The sequence below is a fragment of the Callorhinchus milii genome, unplaced genomic scaffold, assembly GCF_018977255.1.
Source record: "Callorhinchus milii isolate IMCB2004 unplaced genomic scaffold, IMCB_Cmil_1.0 Scaffold4, whole genome shotgun sequence".
Classification (NCBI taxonomy): domain Eukaryota; kingdom Metazoa; phylum Chordata; class Chondrichthyes; order Chimaeriformes; family Callorhinchidae; genus Callorhinchus; species Callorhinchus milii.
This window is the reverse complement of record NW_024704745.1, coordinates 17619470-17637631: the sequence shown is the minus strand read 5'-3', so window position 1 is coordinate 17637631 and position 18162 is coordinate 17619470. Positions and strand designations below refer to the sequence as shown.

At 39.1% G+C, this 18162-nt stretch overlaps 1 protein-coding gene across 1 annotated transcript in view; it reads right to left on the bottom strand.

The window, feature by feature from the left end:
* The window catches only part of frmpd4 (FERM and PDZ domain containing 4), a 185788-nt gene that overhangs the window by 28193 nt on the left and 139433 nt on the right, over positions 1-18162 (bottom strand). The window contains exon 5 of the mRNA XM_042334492.1: positions 1532-1577. Within this exon, the coding sequence (XP_042190426.1) occupies positions 1532-1577 (46 nt within the window). The remainder of the gene's footprint in view (positions 1-1531; positions 1578-18162) is intronic.

The following is an 18162-nucleotide window of genomic DNA, read 5'->3' as shown; positions in this document are numbered from 1 at the left end:
TGCTCTGCCGAGGGTTAAATGCTAACTGACAGCAGAGTAAAAGAATAAAATGGCACACTTGTGTGTTGGGTCTGCATCAGGGATATTGGGGTTTAAACTGTTGTGATTTGTAATGAGAATCATTAATAACTACTCCACAGTGATTCCTCAGGCACACATAATAGAGTGAGCATAAGTACGCCCTGCTGATCTGTGGGAACTACACTCCCATATTGTCTAGTCCTGGAGCTGTGTTCCCATGCTATATTCCTTGAAGTGAGTTCCCTATTGCCCTGTTCCCTTCAGAAATGGAGAGGCCAGGAAGTTGATGACCTTACCCGCCTTCTAAAATTTAGCGGGGTAATTGAGGAGAAAAATAATGAAATTTATACTGTTGTAAAACCCTACAATATATGTTAGACTATATGCTTGTCCATCAGTTCAGAAGTGGTATGACTGATGGTGGCATACCAGCAGTATTACTAGGAGCAGTTTGCTCATTTTTTCTTTACTGACTTGAGCTACAGGTTACTTTATTAAGATATCTGTGTCCTCTCAGAATTTGGGATGCTTTTTACTGATCTGAGAAGCCTGATCACTATCATGAAGAGCTCCATCTGCTGGCTCAGGCCAATCAATCACTGGTTTGTAAACTGACCAAATGACAATGTCCCAAATACAAAGCCAGTCTCACACAGACACAAAGCCATTCTCACACAGATACAAGGACTGCATTTCACACAGACACAAGGACATGAGGCAGTCTCACACATTGTTCTTGGTCCCATTCAGACCAAGAATAATGTTTTACAGACATAAGCCAGTCTCACAGACACAAGCACAGTCTTACTCATTCACACCTCATGCACGCAATTTCCTGTGGGTACAATGAATAAAGGATAAAAAAATAGATGGAACAGTAACAGGCTATGAGGGTCGTGGGACCTGAGGAGTAGAGTTCTTAAGAATATTCTGTCCAACCCAAACCCACAAGAACATAAGATTGGTTTGGATGAAGAGGAGCCAGTTGATCTTCCACTTCCAGAAAACCCAACTTCCTGTCTTTCCATTACAGCATTAAGCTGCTTTTAAGGCCAGCACCCTGGCCTCATCTAGTCTTCTGTGTAAAGCATTATTTCAGAGATCTACAACTAAGAGATTGAACTTAAAACTTAATTGCCAAGATCACTAAATGGTACATACTGTATATATGGCTGAGGCAAAGGGAAAAGAAAAATTTGAAAGATCAGAATTGCTCATCGATGTTCAGAAGTTATATGCCCTGTCCAGGAATCTAAAACCGTGACACTTCATAGATATCTAGGTAGATAGCTAAAAAGGACAGTCCTTGTGTGTGTGAGAATGGCTTTGTGTCTGTGTGAGACTGGCTTTGTATCTGGGCTATGGGGATAAATGGGACTGAAAGGATTGCTCTTTAAAAGACCCAACACACAATGGACCGATTGGCCTTTTTCTGTGCTGCAAATTTCTATGGTTCATAATGGAAAATATTCTGAATAATAACATGCAGTATTAGGTTCTTCATACTCACAGGGTATGGCTGAACAACAGTCAGGACAATCGATTCTTTGCAGCTCCTGTTGAAACAAAATATAAATAAAGTTAATATAATGCTTATGGAATACTCCTGAGAACTTCTTTCTCATCTCTTATTTTGCAATTTTGGTGTAATTTCAACATTGAACCATAGCTGGTTTGCAGCTACAGTAGGAATTTTCATTTCTGTTCTGTTGAACTTTTGTAAATATTCTGGATAAATTCTCTTGGAAGTGAACAGAAATCCCCATTATATTTTCAGGTTATTGTTTCATTATGATCTCAGGTTAAATCTAAACTGCTGTTGGGTGACTGAATTTTACATAGATTCACCTCAATTTCCTTTCTTCTCAGGTTAATAGCATACTCCACTTTAGAACAATTTGCCTGAGGATCCTATATATTTTTAACGACCAATGAAAATAATTATGAGCATGCAGGGAAAATGAAACAGAAATAAAGCATTAGCTTTGCATTTAATAGCTGCTAACTTTAGAGTCATTTCACTGGTTCAGATTTCACTGTATAATAGCTTACAAATAATACCCCTTTAGTATGTCATTACATCACCAATCATTGCTGCTTATGTGAATTTAACTCAGTGATAGCATTCTTGCCTCTGCATCACAAGATTGGTTCAGATGAAGAAGACCCTTCAGCCCATTTGATCTCCAGAATACCCTGCCTACCATCTTTACATCAAAGCATCAAGCATTTTTTAAAACAAGTCCAGTGTACTGGCCTCAAACACCCTTTCAAGCATCCAGTGCCATTCATTATTACCCTCTGGGGAAAGAAAATCTTCCTGGTATCTGTCGTGAGATTGGCCTTTGCAACCCTAAACCTGTGCCCTTTTGTTCCTCTGTCCAAAGGTATTGTTCTGAGTTTCTTTTCTCAATCCCATTCATAAACTTATATGCAGTTATATAGTTCCCTCTATATTATGTCTCTTTACAAGACTAAAGAGCCTAATTTTTTCTCATGGCTCATTCGCTTATCACTGGGGTTCACCTTTGTTGATCTTCTCTGTACTGCCTGGGTAAGCTCTAGATGTTGCGCAACCAGAACTATACCCAGTACCTTAGGTACAGCCTGACCAGATCATTTTACAGCTTCAGTATACCTTCTAGGGAGCTGAATTGATTTCGTAATATCCAAAGTTTTTTTTGCCTTGAATCTCAGTTTGTGGTGGAGTCTCTCATGTGGTACTTTATCAAATGCCTTTATTTAGTCATCATGGGTGATAAAGCACGTGTTGGGAAAGCAGCATGGAAAATTGCCCTTCACATTGGAAAAGGTCAATTCAATTAAAAAATATCAAAGGACATTTTATCATATGGCTTCCTAGAATAAATTTGAGAAATCACTTCCTCAAAAAGGTACATTGGAGGGTTATGGTCCCGAGCTTGATGGCAGAAACATGAGCTCACAGTTCAAATCGACATTCCCAGTGTAGTAATTACCTGTGAAGCTCTTTGAAATATTTTAAGATGATGAAGTGTGATGAAAATGTAAGTTATTTCTCTCATATTTCCTTGCAACCCCAATCACTGCTCCATCCATAATATCCCATTTCTATCACTCGTATGATTCCAAAATACTGATGAGACTAATAGCGTGTTTTCACAGATAGTACCATCAAAAGACGGAAATGAAATGTGAATAAAGGTTTGGATAAGTAGTGCTTATCTCCGCTGTGAATTGTTCATTATTAACCTCCTGTGATAGCACTGTCCGACCTTAAACTACTCTTACAACCAAATTACTTTGACTGAACAAAAATAATAAAACCTAAAACTGTTGAGCAGCTTATAGCTCATTTCCCCTTGGAAGATTATTTGCATGGTTTGTTTTCTGGGTATTTAAACAGAAACAAGGTACAAAGATAAAGAACTGATAGGTTATACTAGCCACAAGTAAGAAAAGCACTCTTTGTGAAATGGGAGCGTAAATAATGCCTTGCACTATGTCCTCACCCACACCTATAAACCCATTCATGCCCTACCACCTCCCTGCCTCTGTGATCCTCACCCACCCCATTTCCTCTGCTTGTCTCCTCTATTTGGCTTACTTAAGGTTTCTATACATCCACTGCGCTCTCTGGGCCACCATTGGTGGATGAACCTTCAGCAGATAAAACCTTAATCTCTGGAACTCCCTCCTCCTCTTCTCTGTCTTGTCCCCTCTTCATCTGTCTTTAAACTTATCTCTTCAACAGTGCTTAAGGCCACCTGCTGCCTCTCCTCATCCCATCTAACCTTGCTCAAGTCCAACCCCATCTTGAGAAGCATGGCAGATGTTATATTGCATTGAAGAGCACAATATACATGTAGGTTGTTGTTACATTTGAGCCCGCTGCCTGAGGACTATAATAATAATAATAATAATAATCCTTGCATTTGATATAGCGCTTTTCACGTCGGGAGGACGTCCCAAAGCGCTTCACAGAACACACTGTAAAGTGAATTGACTGTATATTTGTGGGCGAACGCGGCAGCCAATTGCGCACAGCAATGTCCCACAAACAGTCGTAGATTGAAAATGACCAATTTTTATTATTGTTTTTGGAGGGATTATTATTAGGCGTGTGGAGTAAGGAAACTTGCCCAAGGTTTTGCCCTGCCTGGAATTGAACTCAGGTCTCTCACTTGCAAAGCGAGTGCTCTAACCACTGAGCTACAGGACTCCACCTATGAGGCAAACAGGGAATTATTGAGGTGATTAGAAACATCAAAATAATGATCAAAACACAGCATGATGGCAGTTTGATTAGTATTGATGACACTAGCTTGAGATTGACAAAATTGTCTGAAATTAATCAAATCTGAGCTTCTACAGTACTAAGTAATGGCAATGCACTAGTTCTCCACACATACAGTTGTACCTCAAACGTCTTTTAGATTTTTAATAAAATAATGATATCAATTCCAAATACGATGCACAGATTTCTCCTCCAAACAAAGATGTAGCAATTGGCGTGTTGGCCCTGTGAACAGTTCTAGCTGCATGTGATGGTTATATAACTGTTAGTGTGTCTCCATACAAAAACACATTGAGCTAGTGCTTGTAACCATTATATAACTAGCCTAGTTTTCTCTCAGGTATAATGGGCAGAACAGCACAGTATAAACATAGATGTAACTGCTCTTCAACAATGGGATTGAAACACTGCTGGCTTGCAGCAAAAATCATCACAGTGAGATAGTTACTAATGCGTAAACCCAGAGTTAACTCATGGTATTCCCAAACTAGATCGCAAGACTCCAAATAAGGCATTAGCCAGTGCTCTATATAACCGCAGGTTTATTCTCTAGCCTCCATATTATATAACTCTTAATATGCAGCCCAGCATCCCAATAATTCTTTCGACTGCTTTCTCCATCTGTGAACTAGCTTTAAATGAATTATGAGCCTGGATCCTTAATCTTTTTGTTCATTTACTCCCCATTCCTTCTCACAGTACTTCCTCATTTAGAATATATTCCCCATCTGGTAAATGAACAAAAAGATTAAGGGTGCAGGCAGATAAATTCATTCTTACGTCATATCCACCACTTTGAGCTACATCACTTAATCTGCCTCTGTTGTTTTGCAAGTCTGTGTTACTTTCAATGCAGCAGGTGTGTAAAGTCCAAGATAGAGCTAGTTATGGACAGCACCTAGGAGCTGGCTTGATGGACTGAATGACCTGATCTTATTTTCTTCTTCCTTCAGACTCTCAGAATTAGAAGCTAATAGTAGAAAGTTATCACCTAGCAGACCCTTGCACTCACGCAGCTCAAATCTCTTAAAATATAGTAAGTTAGTTGAAAGTTATTAATCGAAAATTAGACTGTATTTGCCATGGTCAAGTCTGACCTGAGTTATTATTATGGAGAAAGATCAAAGACAAGAAAACCAATGACTGATTCACTTCATAATAAAGAAGAAAAAGCAATTAATAATAGTGTAAAAATGAATGCTAACAGTTTTAATAAAATAATCCTTGCATTTGATATAGATCCTTACCACATCAGCGAGGCGTCTTAAAGTGCTCGACTAGATTTTACAATACGATACCGTTTACAGTTATACAGCATCTTTCATTTCAGGAGGTTGTCTCAAAGCACTTGTTAATGGTGGATGGGCACTCGTGCTGGGATGCTGAGTGGGTATGGGGAGGGAAAAGATGACCAAAAGTTTGTTCCAAAAGAAGAACTGTGAACTGTATTTGTATGCAAAAGCAGCAGCCAATTTATGCACAATAATGTCCCAGAAACAGCTAGGAAGTGAATGACTAATTTTATTTTCATATTATATTTAAGATTGCACAATTCAAACTACCCGCTGATGAGACTTAGGGAAATTAAATAGTCACACTGAAATGGTAGAGACAGAAGAATACCTTGTAAAGATATTTTACAGATTGGAAGATAATAGGGGGGAGTGAATTCTGCCTATAATCCTGCCTTTTCATCCCCATATTAAGTAAACCATATTTATGCTCCATGTATATTTTCTATCTAAATATATTAAGAACAAAATGAATTATGTAATTAATAGTGAACATTTACCTGACTGCAATAGAATTACCTCTATTAATGCTGTAAAATGGATTATTTGCAACAAATTTCTTTCAATTGTAAGCATGTTGAAAACGAGCTACAGAGTGCACCTGGGATCAGCAAGGATTGATTGATTAACAAAATCTCACTCCAGTTGAAGCAGTGAATGGAAATGTCCTGGAACAATGTTTACACAGCACCGAGTCCAGAAGCAAAAGTGGAATACCAGTACAGCTAAATATATAAGGAGCCCTACAGCTTACTCACTCAGCTTTCACCTCACCTCTGAAACATTGCTCCTTTCTCTCCCCAGGCTGCTAAGATCCTCATTCATACTTTCATTAAGTCGAGGCTTGACTACTTCGATGTCCTGAATATCTGAATATATTCAATGGGTGTTCTATATCCCATTGAAAACAAGCATAAATGCTAGTCAGGAAATTAGACAACAGGACAGAATTACCTTGTACTCCTTTTTAAAAAAATACTGTATCACACCTCTGAAAAGGTATTACAAGGTGTGATAGTGTATTTTTATTTAGCAAACACTCTTAATTTGAATGCAGATGATTTGAGTGCCTTTTTATCATTTCAATATAAGTGATGTGACAACCCACTTCATTGTGATCTGGACCTACTGTTTGTAAATAAAAGTAGCAAATGTTTGCCAAATATGCTTTCTGTGAGATGCAGCATCCTTTTGTTGTGAATTGTTTCCATGCATCTGAAGGGCATCATTAATGATACAAAAAAAGACTGCTGAAGTAGAATGCACAATATGTAGCAAATATGCAAATCCGGGTATTACATTGTTTTGCAGAAAGGTAATACATGCCCTCATCATTTGCGGTTCAGAAATATAAATTGGACATGTTAGAAATCCACTACTGGTTGCTGCCTCATTACTAAATTAGCTGCCCATGGGCTTATTACTTCATGCTTACATGGATAAATAAAAAAAATGGCTTGAATAGTACATTTCAGTGCAGCTTTCCGACCATCTGTGTAAAAACACCCTTGACATTGCTGCAAATAATTTTCTATGCCACATTTATCTAGCAACGGCTAGATAAAATCAGATCAAGCTGATTCTTGACAGACACATGACTAATTTGGAATTGATTAAATTGTTGCATTGTGATGTGGATTACACTTACATTCAGATTTCTAAAGCCTGCTTGTATTTAAATAGATGAAATATCTTTGGTTTTAATCATTCAGGCTTGCAATTCAATATAATTAAAACAATTCATTAAAAACATGTGGTTTAATGAAAAATGACTGGCAATATTCAGTGTGCTGACCAATGAAATAGAAATAATCAGGGAATATTTCACACTTAGGTCACAGCCACTTAAGGTAATGGTTTTGAGTGAATCAGGATTTCTAAGCAAGGGAGTGAATTAGAATTAGTTCAGTACATTGAATTGTAAACTCGCTCATGACTATATGTTTACGTTTGTTATACTTGGATCAGTAAATCTGTGCAATAGGGAAAAAATGGAAAGTAATTTGCTACATTTGAATCTTAGTCCTATGTCAGAATTGTGCTCAGATCAAAAATGAGTTTATCAAGAACAACTGCATCCATTGATGCATTAAATTTGAGCTTCACTATGTCTAGCTCTGTCTAGACAATGAAGCAAGTAATCCACAGAAAGCAGTACTGTACCAAGCTTTCATTAGAAAGTAATTGCCATTGCTATATGTTGTCAAAATTTTGTCTGCAGTTACACAGATGTCCACCTGATACGAAAGGTGCTGTATCAAATGCAAGAATGATGATGAAGACTATTATTGTGTTTATTAAACAGATGAATATCACAGATGCAGAATACCTGCAGGCATCAATTTTTATGTGAAATACAAAATCAAAGTATTACATTGCATTTTGTGGAAATAACAGTGTCAGAAAATTCTGAGTGAACATTCTCTAATACTTGATGTATATTTGAACAATTGATGGTTAAATTAAGATAATGGTGGAATCAGTCACAATAGCACCAAACTGTATATTCTGAACACTGAATGCCAGAGAAAACTGCATTGAAAGGCACACTTGGCTTGATAATCTAAACTTCTATTGCTTGCCCAAACACGTTACCACTGCTTGGCTTGAATGTGTTTTCTGCTACTGATTTCTGACCTGAGTTTGAAGAATATGGGCAAGCACCAGCCTGGGAAGTTCATGCCAGTACATAACAGGTTGTAAAAATACGTCATTGATGCAATGCCAATGCAAGTCAACAGATGGATCTCAGTTGAAATTATAGCACAATATTGGACTCTAGACAAAGAAAACGCTCTTCACTTATGCTTTGTTTGATAAGAAAAAGTGGTAAGATGCTGGGCTGGGGAAGGTGACTGAAGTGCATTTGATGAGATAGGTCTTAATAATAATAACAATAATAATCCTTGCACTTGATATAGCGCCTTATCACGAATTTGAGATGTCTCAAAGCGCTTCACAGAATATACTGTAAAGTGAATTTGACTGTATATTTTGGGGGTGAAACGCGGCAGCCAATTGCGCACAGCGGTGTCCACAGTGTCTTATTTAAGGGAGGTTTTGTAGGAGAGAGGGTAGGGATGAGGTGGAGGGAGTCTGGGATGGAGTTCTGGAGAGATGGCAGATGTCAAGATAAAGTTTCAGAGTTCCAGAGCTCTTAAAGGATTTGAGGCATAACTCAAAGAGAAGTGTATACATGGAAGCATGCACACACGAGAGCAAAGTAAATAGAGGGGTATGGGGGTGGGAGGCTGGGGAGTAGGGTGTTAGATAGGTGGAGGCTCGTGAAAACCCTGGCATGATCTGGTTGGGCCAAATTGCCTGTTTCAGCGCTATAGATTCAACGTAATACCAACCTGGTGAAAAAGAGCATCTTGAAAATTAACTGACCAAACAGCACAGGCAGCTGCCTAAAGTGATTCTGGAAACACAGTGAATGGTGAAAGAAATGTACAACAACCGATCTGAAGAGTTGTGACAGCAGCAAAACCCGCCTTGGGTTATTTACTCAGTGAAGAGTGTGTTTATGTCTCCAAGCTGCTGACTGCTGGCTCTACCGCAACTGCTTTATTTGTTGAGCCAGGCCGAAAGATGTTTCTTTCAACTCCAGTCCAAAGTCAATCTTGAAGAGAATAATCAAAACACAGCTAAAGTTTGGCAAAGCTCTTAGATGTAGCAATTCTATCAGAGCTAAATTGGTGTATATATGTCTGTGTGTTTGGGTGGGGGAGGGAGGGGGCTGCATACAACAAACCCTAGGCAAGATATTAATGTCTTCTTTCAGTACAATACACCACCAACAGAGGAAGGCAGAAGAAAGCAAATGAATAAACCAGAGAAATCACACTCATAATCGTAGCTGTAACCTTCCACAGCAGAACATATCTTAAAAGTATGAATTGACACTGACCCACTTCTATGAAAGAATTAGATTGATTCTGCGTGAGTCCAATGGCCAGATTCACACTGTTCTGTCTAATCATGGGAACAACTCATCAGCAACTTCCTTTACCTGTTACCTTTGTCATTCAACAATGTTTGTTGATTCAAGGGATGGAGGGATGACAATTTACTTCCCTGGGAAGCTGTTCACCAGGTATGTGTCTGGCTTAATGCCAAAACAAACATTATTTTCATCTACCAATGAAGGTGAAAGGCAAAGGGATGTCTCAAAGTGGAAAGACAAGTTAATAAACTCAAAGGGATCCTGCTGAACTAGTTTAATTCATGCATGTCAACTAAAAAGATATATACAGGTGCAAGCCTCTTAGAACTAATTATGGTACTTAGAAAACAAGCTTTATCCTGGCAAATCTTAAATGTCATGGTCATTCCCTAATGCCTTATATTATTCTAAGTAAACCAGAGTCAATGAAGATCTACACTTTCAACCATTTCACCATTGGAGAATGACTAAGTTTAACTATGAGGCAATATTTATACTTTTCATTTGATAAGATTGAATGGCTTTGCTTGGATCCCGGTTTCCCATTGGATGGCCAAGGAATGGTGTGCCTCTAAGTGTCCGTTCCACAATGCATTTTGCAACCACAAGGGAAATGACCTGAAATCTGTTAAGTCCATTGGTCTGTTTCATATGAAGAATTGCCCTGAGTTCTTTCTTTTGGATTAGCAAACATTTAGGATGCCACACTCATACTGGTCTCCACCAGCTAGTGTCCATACGGCATCTGGAGGCTCAGTATGGGACGGCTTCGAAACCCAGGCAGGGACCTGGACTCAGAGGTTTGGTCAACTCAAAGCCACAATCCCACTGAAGTGAGGCCTGAGCCATGAGTGCTGCATGTGAAATAACAGGAGTTAATATCTTGGAAGGTGAAACATCTGTCAGTGGCACTGTTCCATTGATCTACAGTCACTTAGTGGGAGACTTGATGCATTTGTGTCATTTTTGTTAGTTGATTGGCAGATCGCTTTTCTGGGGGTAATAATCCCTTCAAAAAAATAAATCATTTGGTCACTCAATCCACGTTTGTTTGTGGGACCCTGTTGTACGGAATTGGCTGCAGCATTTCACCCACAAAATAGACAATTAATTCACTTTTCATCTCAACGACATGGAATCTCAACGACATGATAAGGCATTATATCAAATGTAAGGATTATTATTATTATTCAATTTCTCTGGTAGCCATGCCTCACCACTGCTAACACACAACAGAACAACTGAACAAAAAGTTCAGAAGGAACACATGGGCACCAGAGGGAAATGTACTGACTAGGGAGAATACCACTAAATATTATTGCAATAACAACATCATGTACAAGTTTCATCAAATTGTTCACAATAATAAATAGACTCTAACCCCACATATATGCATGCAAGGTCGGAAGCATTTGAAGAATTTATTCAATAATCGTACTGTTTGTATTAAGATTGAAAATGAGATAAATGTGTAAGAAACTTATCAACCTTCAGACAGAAGAGTATATTGAAATATATGAGTTAAAAATAAGCATCTGTTTCTTGTTGACTCTGTTAGTAAAGACTCTGCTGGGTGTGTAACAGAGCCATACCAATCAGGATGGTCTCAGATTTGATTCCCAATCTGTGCTGAGTTAGCCAATCTAGGTTGGGGCATTAGTGGGAACACTACAATTGGTCTTAACGATCCTGGGTTGGTGGAAGAGAAAAACATTATTAATACCATTACTGACATGTCCAGCTTTGTAGATTCTAGATCGGGAGCTATGATTTCCCCTCCTCAAAGCCAATGCTTACTATCTGGACTCACAAATGAAGAATGAACATTGTGCAAGATACTTGAGGGTTGTTTCATGCTTGGTGCCCTCCTAATTCACTGCAAAATTATCAAATAAACAATGAAATTCCCATAAAATAGTCAAGGGTGTAGATTGATGTTAACCTGCCTTATTTAAATGGTCAAGCAACCTCTTACACTTTCTTGGACAATGATTAGCTTCAGTTGCTTTAAATTCCCCTGTGTGTCCCTAATATATAATAACTTAGTGGTATGCACAACTGGTTGACTTCCCTTTTCAAAAGAATGTCCTTGAAGAGTAAATAACAGCAAAGCTTTAGCAATGGATTAATTTTCCAGTGAGGGAAAATATACTAACACGGTTACACACAGTGTGCAAATGAGTGACACACAGAACAGATAGAAAAGTATTCAATCCCTATCCCATTACATAGAAAGTCACTAGCGCACACTGAAGGAGAAAACAGTTCTCGTGCAGTTATTATAAATTCATAGGGGAATAATGGCTTATATTTTGTGAAGCTAACTTGGTCAGCTAATCAAACTTTTATAACGTTACTGCTAATCATGCTCAAGGCTTTGATTTGATTTGAAAATATTTAGCTACCGTCAGCGCCGCTACACATCACCATGCGCTGACAGCCTCACCATCCATGTATACTCCACCTTGCTAAGCCAGTCCGGAACCTGAGCGTCTTGTTTGACCTTCAACTGTCCTTTCTACGCCACATCTGTGCCATAACTCGCTCTGCCTTCACCCACCTCTGCAACATTGCCCAGCTCTGCCACCATCTCACATCGCAGGCTGCCGAAACACTCATTCATGCATTCATAACATCGAAGCTTGACTATGCAAACTCCTTGCTTGTCAGCCTCCCCAACTCCTCCCTCCATAGGCTGCAGATCATCTAGAACTCCACTGGCTTCCCATCACTCAGAGGATACAGTTCAAGATCCTGGTTCTCACCTTCAAAGCCCTCCTACCTCTGCAACCTCCTGACCCTCTACCATCCTGACCTCTCCCTCCGCTCTGCGGGCTCTGGCCTGCTTCATGTTCCCCGCCTCACCCGCCTCACCATTGGCTGGTGGCCTTCTGCCACTCTGCCCCCATCCTCTGGAACTCCGCCTCGTCCCCTCCCTTGCCTCTTTCAAGACCCATCTTAAGACCCTCCTCTTCGACCTTGCATTTCGACCACCCTGCTTTCCCCCCTGCCCTCCACCCTCCCTGATCCCAGCCCCCAACTCGGGTCCGAAACACTGGCTGTCCAGGGCCTTGGGACGCCCTCCCAATGTGAAAGGCGCTATACAAATGTACTTTTGTTGTTATTGTTGTTGATTATTCCTCAAATAGATGTTATTGTCAATAAGCCGCTGACCTTCAGTTCTGCAGCAACTATGTGCTGATGTAATATGTTTAGCAGAGTTCTAAATGCTAATGGGTACACATCATCAATCTATTTAGCACCAGTCAGCCACTGAAGGTCTTCATCCCAAGGACTTTCATTAAAATTCTGTGTTCAGAAGGACGTACATTTCAGATAAGTAAACACCTCCTGAGTTGATGTCACGTGTCAGAACTGTGCAATTAAAGCAATCCTGCTGACTTCGAACATTTATTTACATTTTGTATGCTTAACAAAATGTTGTACCATGATGGCTACAATTCTAGTATTTGAACATTCAGTCGATTCACTTAACACTATATTCTGTGAAGCACTTTGAGACGTCTAGAAAATGTTATAAGACGCTGTCTCAAAGGCAAGGATTATTATTCTTATTCTCCCTCATTATTGTTATTCTGACAAACATTTAGCATTACAGACTACAAAGATAAATATCATGACTGAGTCTATGAGAAATACCTTCTTGGATAGCTACAAATCAAGCACTCGTTCCCTCCTTTTTTTTTCAAGTTCATTCTCTCCATGAACTTGTGGAAGTACAGGTAACTCCATGATGGTTATTACCACTGCAGATTGTTGAATGGATGTTGCCAACTGAGGCCAGCACAAAACATGAACATTTCCTGGGAAGAACTGCTTAGTTCTCAATTTATAAGATTGATTACAGGATCAATTTGTTGTTCTACAGTGTGTTCAGTTCACGAATTGGGTACTCAACCTCATCAGTTGACAACACATCAACCTGTTCTTTATGACTGTCTGTGGGAGTGCATAATGTCCTGTTTATAAATAAAGCGATATTGCTTCCAGCAATAGAGCAATGTGGGCCAAGAAACCTGATTTATACTCCCTCATGTTCTTTACACCACAAGTTGGGTCTGATACAAAAATATACATCAGAGTTCTGAGAATGTATAACTATGGGCATCCACAGAACTTTGGTGTTAGTTTTCCAATGCTATTGAAGAGTCAGAGTCATCATAACCGTTGTACTTGAACGGTTACGACTCTGGATTTTCTCAAGCTGAATTTTCTCCAGCTTTCAGACAGTTACTGTGGGATATTTATGTTGGAGTCAGAATCAATTCACATCCAAACATAAACAAACAGCTTATACTGTTTATATTGTGTGAATCTAAGTGCTGTCAAGTCCATCAAGGTCATCTCAGCAGTAAGCAGTGGCTCCATTGTGCAACTGCAGAGGTTGTTTGATATGAATACTTGAGAACGGTTATTGAATAATTTTACAGTTGGGTGGGTGAGGTCAGTGTGATACACAGATAAGCCATGTCTTTGAAGTACACACATGCTTATGGAACAGGTCAAAGAACAACCTTTGTGTTGGAACTATGACTGAATTATTTGTATGTCATTCTAAAACACACAGACTTTGCACACTTCATTACCTTGATCCATTAAAGGACTTTTAGTACAGAGGCATCTCAGTAATTTTAGGAATCTCAACTAACAGTCATCAAAATACATGCATCAAGAGCAAGCAAATGAACCAGAAGAGCCCAAACCAACCAAACCACTCCACAGTTGTAATTTTTCTTAAGATTCATGTAGCTAACAAAAAGAATGTGAGCTTTCAACAGCACCAAAATGATGATCAATTTCAACTATGGATTACGAAGTGAATCTGTATTTACTGTGTCACTTTCCACATCTTGTTTTGTACAAAATCATTTTCTGCAAATGATCTCTGATCAAATTGCACAACTGTACCCTAATATATTATTTATTCTAAAATGCTGCTGTGGTATATTACCACAGTGTAAGGAGCAACACTTAAATATTTTAAAGTGTGTTTCATATCAGACATCATATTCCACTTTCTGCAGCTCTAAGATATACTGATTAAAATAAGATTGTTCTATGTACTGATTTTCTCCCATTCATTTCTGTGCAATTGAATTCATAGAATGGACAAGCTGCTCCTTTCATAAGAAAGCCTTTATTCTGCAGGTTTATGCTGCACAGACTATGGATTCATAGATCTGGAATTAGATGAACGAGATATCTAACCATTAATGATATAAGACTTTCTCCAGCTTTCAGACAGTTATTGTATTGTGTTTCATATGTTTCACCATTTGAAGCATCTGTCGACAAAGAAACGTATCCCCAAGTTTCAATCCTAGCAGTATTTAAAAACTGTTGGTTTAGGGAATTCCTAAGGAAAGCAATTCTAGATAGAGATTTACTTTTTGGTAAACTAAATTTGCACTCAACAGAAATCATCTGTTTTCAAAAATTCTGAATCGAGGGGTGTGATGGAAAATCTATGTGCAAAATCTCCTACTGTGAGTTACTGATCTCAGTCATGTTGTTTTGGGGGGAGGCTCTGAGCCAAATCCAGGCAATTCTCCACAGGATGGAAGTAAACACAAGAGCAAGAACCATTCCTGCAATACTGTCAGCAGCTGAATAGAGGATGAGGAATAGCTGTCGTTTGCCTATGGGTGGTGCATGCTGCAGGAAAACAAAAAGATTTGGAAAGAAAAGCGCCTTGAACAGGTGGAGTCAATCTGTTCAAAAATTCGGTGTGATTTGATTTGAACACGATAGAACAATTTCTGAAAGATGTTCTCAGATGGCAAATCCAGTTCTGTTTGGTGCTCCATTGAATCCCGGATATTAAATTCATTAATTTAAATTTAGCAAATTAAATGTACCCGGTGTGTCAGAGACAGAATCCTTGATACCATTCTACATTCAATGTCCGTACAGACAGGACAGTGAGATTGGCTTGTGGCTTGCAGATCAAGCTTTCTATTGCTGGCTCTGGGCTACCATCACCAACGCAACCAAAACCCTCGTCCACGCCTTCATGACTTCCTGGCTGGATCATTCCAATGCCCTCCTAGCTGGTCTCCCCAGCTCCACAGTACACAAAATACAATTAACTCAAAACTTGCTGTCCAGATGCTCACGAACACGAAACTCAGTACACCCCATCAAACCAGTCCTTGTCAGACTCCACTGGCTCCCAATTGCTGAACGTATCGATTTCAAGATCCTCTCACTCGTTTTCAAATCACTACGTGCCCTCACACCTCCCCACCTATCCGACCTGCTTAACTCCCACTCAACCACCCACTGCCTTCACTCTATTGGCTGCGGCCTCCTGTTTGTCTCTCGTCTGCTCTGCTCCACCATCGGTGGCTGTGCCTTCAGCCATGACACCCTGAAATTCTGGAACTCTCTCCCTCAATCCCTCTGCCTTGCCCCCTTCCTCCCTACATTCAAATCCCGCCTAAACACCTTCCTCTTTGATCATGCTTAGTGATCACCTTCTCCCTTCTTCTCCCGCTAGCTCTTTGTCAGACTCTGACACTTTAAAGCCTCCAGGATGCTACTCCGTGTGAAGGGCACTATATAAATGCAAGTTTTGCTATTGTAGTAGTTGTACCATCTATTCTAGGTTTTGTTTTGTAAAAGCCAGTGTATTGCTAACTGGCAATCAGAAGCTGCAGTTTGTGAGTTGGAAATGCAATGGTTCATTTGAGAACAGTATTGGGGACTCAGGCTTCAACACGTCAGGGTAGATGAAAACATTGAACTAATTTAAAAAGCATCTTGATGCTGCGATAGGTGGACTATAGGATGGCTGTCCTAGAGGGATGAGATGAGAAGGGCCGAAGAGCTTTCTTCATCCAAACTAATTATGTTGTGATGTGACACATCCATCCGTCCATCCGTCCATACATACATACATACAGTAAAATAAAACAAAAGATATAACTGAATAATGGAGGAAAGGAGGCATAAAGTATGGGTGGAACTGCAGCCTAGTCCTTCAGGCCCATCCTATGTTTAATTTGGAAAGATGGGGGCCATCTTAGTATGGTTCTCTGATATATAACTGGGTCATTCATGTTGCTGCAATGCTAATACTCTTCTAGGCAGTGTGAAGCACAGAGAATTAACACAGTGGGAGCTGATGGCACAAACACAGAATGTGTGCTGTGGCTGGGGAAGACATTAGTGCTATTACAAACAGCATTTATCTTATTGTACCAGGATGAAATGTTGTTCTTTGCAGACATTCAAATCAAAATTATTTTAAATTCAAAGTGTGGTTAAAGAGGGAAAATAAAATCAAACCGATAAATAAGGCACTGTCCATTGTTGGGTCATTTGGTTTGTTGAAAAAGCTTGGTGAAGATTCAAGCTTCATGACCTGGTGGAAGATTGTAAAGAATAGAAAAGAAAACAAGACAAATCATGATATTGTTAGGTGATATCAAACATGGGTTTTCAAAGCCTATAAGAATAATTTGGACGTTTGATATAGCGGCTTTCAAATTAGAAGGAAGTCTCAAAGACCTTCACAGGTTTTGCTGTAACATGTACTGACTATATTTAGAGCGAGTATATGGATTGCAGGTAGCAATAAAGAATATTAAGAGCTAGAGTTGGAGACTTTGCAATGAGTCTTGATTTCACCAGACTGAAGGAAGAATGAGTAATGTAGTGTGCAGTGTCCTTAGAGTTTACAAGAAACAAGAGAGTGTTCTGAGGAGAAATAAAGTAACACTGACAAGAAAAATGAAAGGTTGTACTGAAGTGAGAGAGAATGGTTGGAGACTAGTTTAGATGGCAGGCTCTTTTTTGTTTCCTGTACAGGAGTCTGACTGAAGTGTCAGAAGAATTCCCAATACAGAAACATATTCAAGACTTCAACAGACTTGGATTTTACAGAGAGTTAAGGATTATTGAAGTAAAAATAAGTGTTTGGTATCAAAAAAAGAACCAAGCTTCTTCAAGGCAATTTTTCTTGCAATGGAACAGAAGTGACAATAATACCAAAAGTGTGCTTTGTTCAAAAAGATTATAAAGGCTGGACAGAATTTGCAGTTCTTAAGGAAAGAGGAAAGCTGTTTAAAAATTATAAGCTTCAGACATTTATTTAGTAGCAAAGTCTCTAAAAGAGAATATAAATTCTCCCTCTTCCTCTTGTGTTCAGTAGCTTCAGTATTGATTTGATTCAAGTGTCATGCTTTCACAGAAACGAATTTACTTCAGCTATACAGAAAACCTGAAAGCTGAATTGGTGTGAAAGGCACAATAAGAAGGTAAAACAATGGCATCCGTGATGGTGAAAAAAGGTAATGTTGAACTAGTTTGACTTCTGCAAAAGAGTTTTTTCATCTGAGCATTAACTTTTGAAATGCATGTGTTTTTAAACATAGATTCTCAGTCTCTTTCAAAATGTGGGAGTCAAACCTTCAAACTTGAGGCTAAAATCAATTCCATTTCATAACATAATATTGAATTCTACACTGCACTAAATAACTAAATGCCCCAAAGGCCACCTATGGGTATATTGTTTGGATACTTTCAGCACCTCATGAATAAAAAACTTCTTGCTGGCAGCATGACAATTTTGCATCTTAGACCATTATTTTCTAAGTATTTAC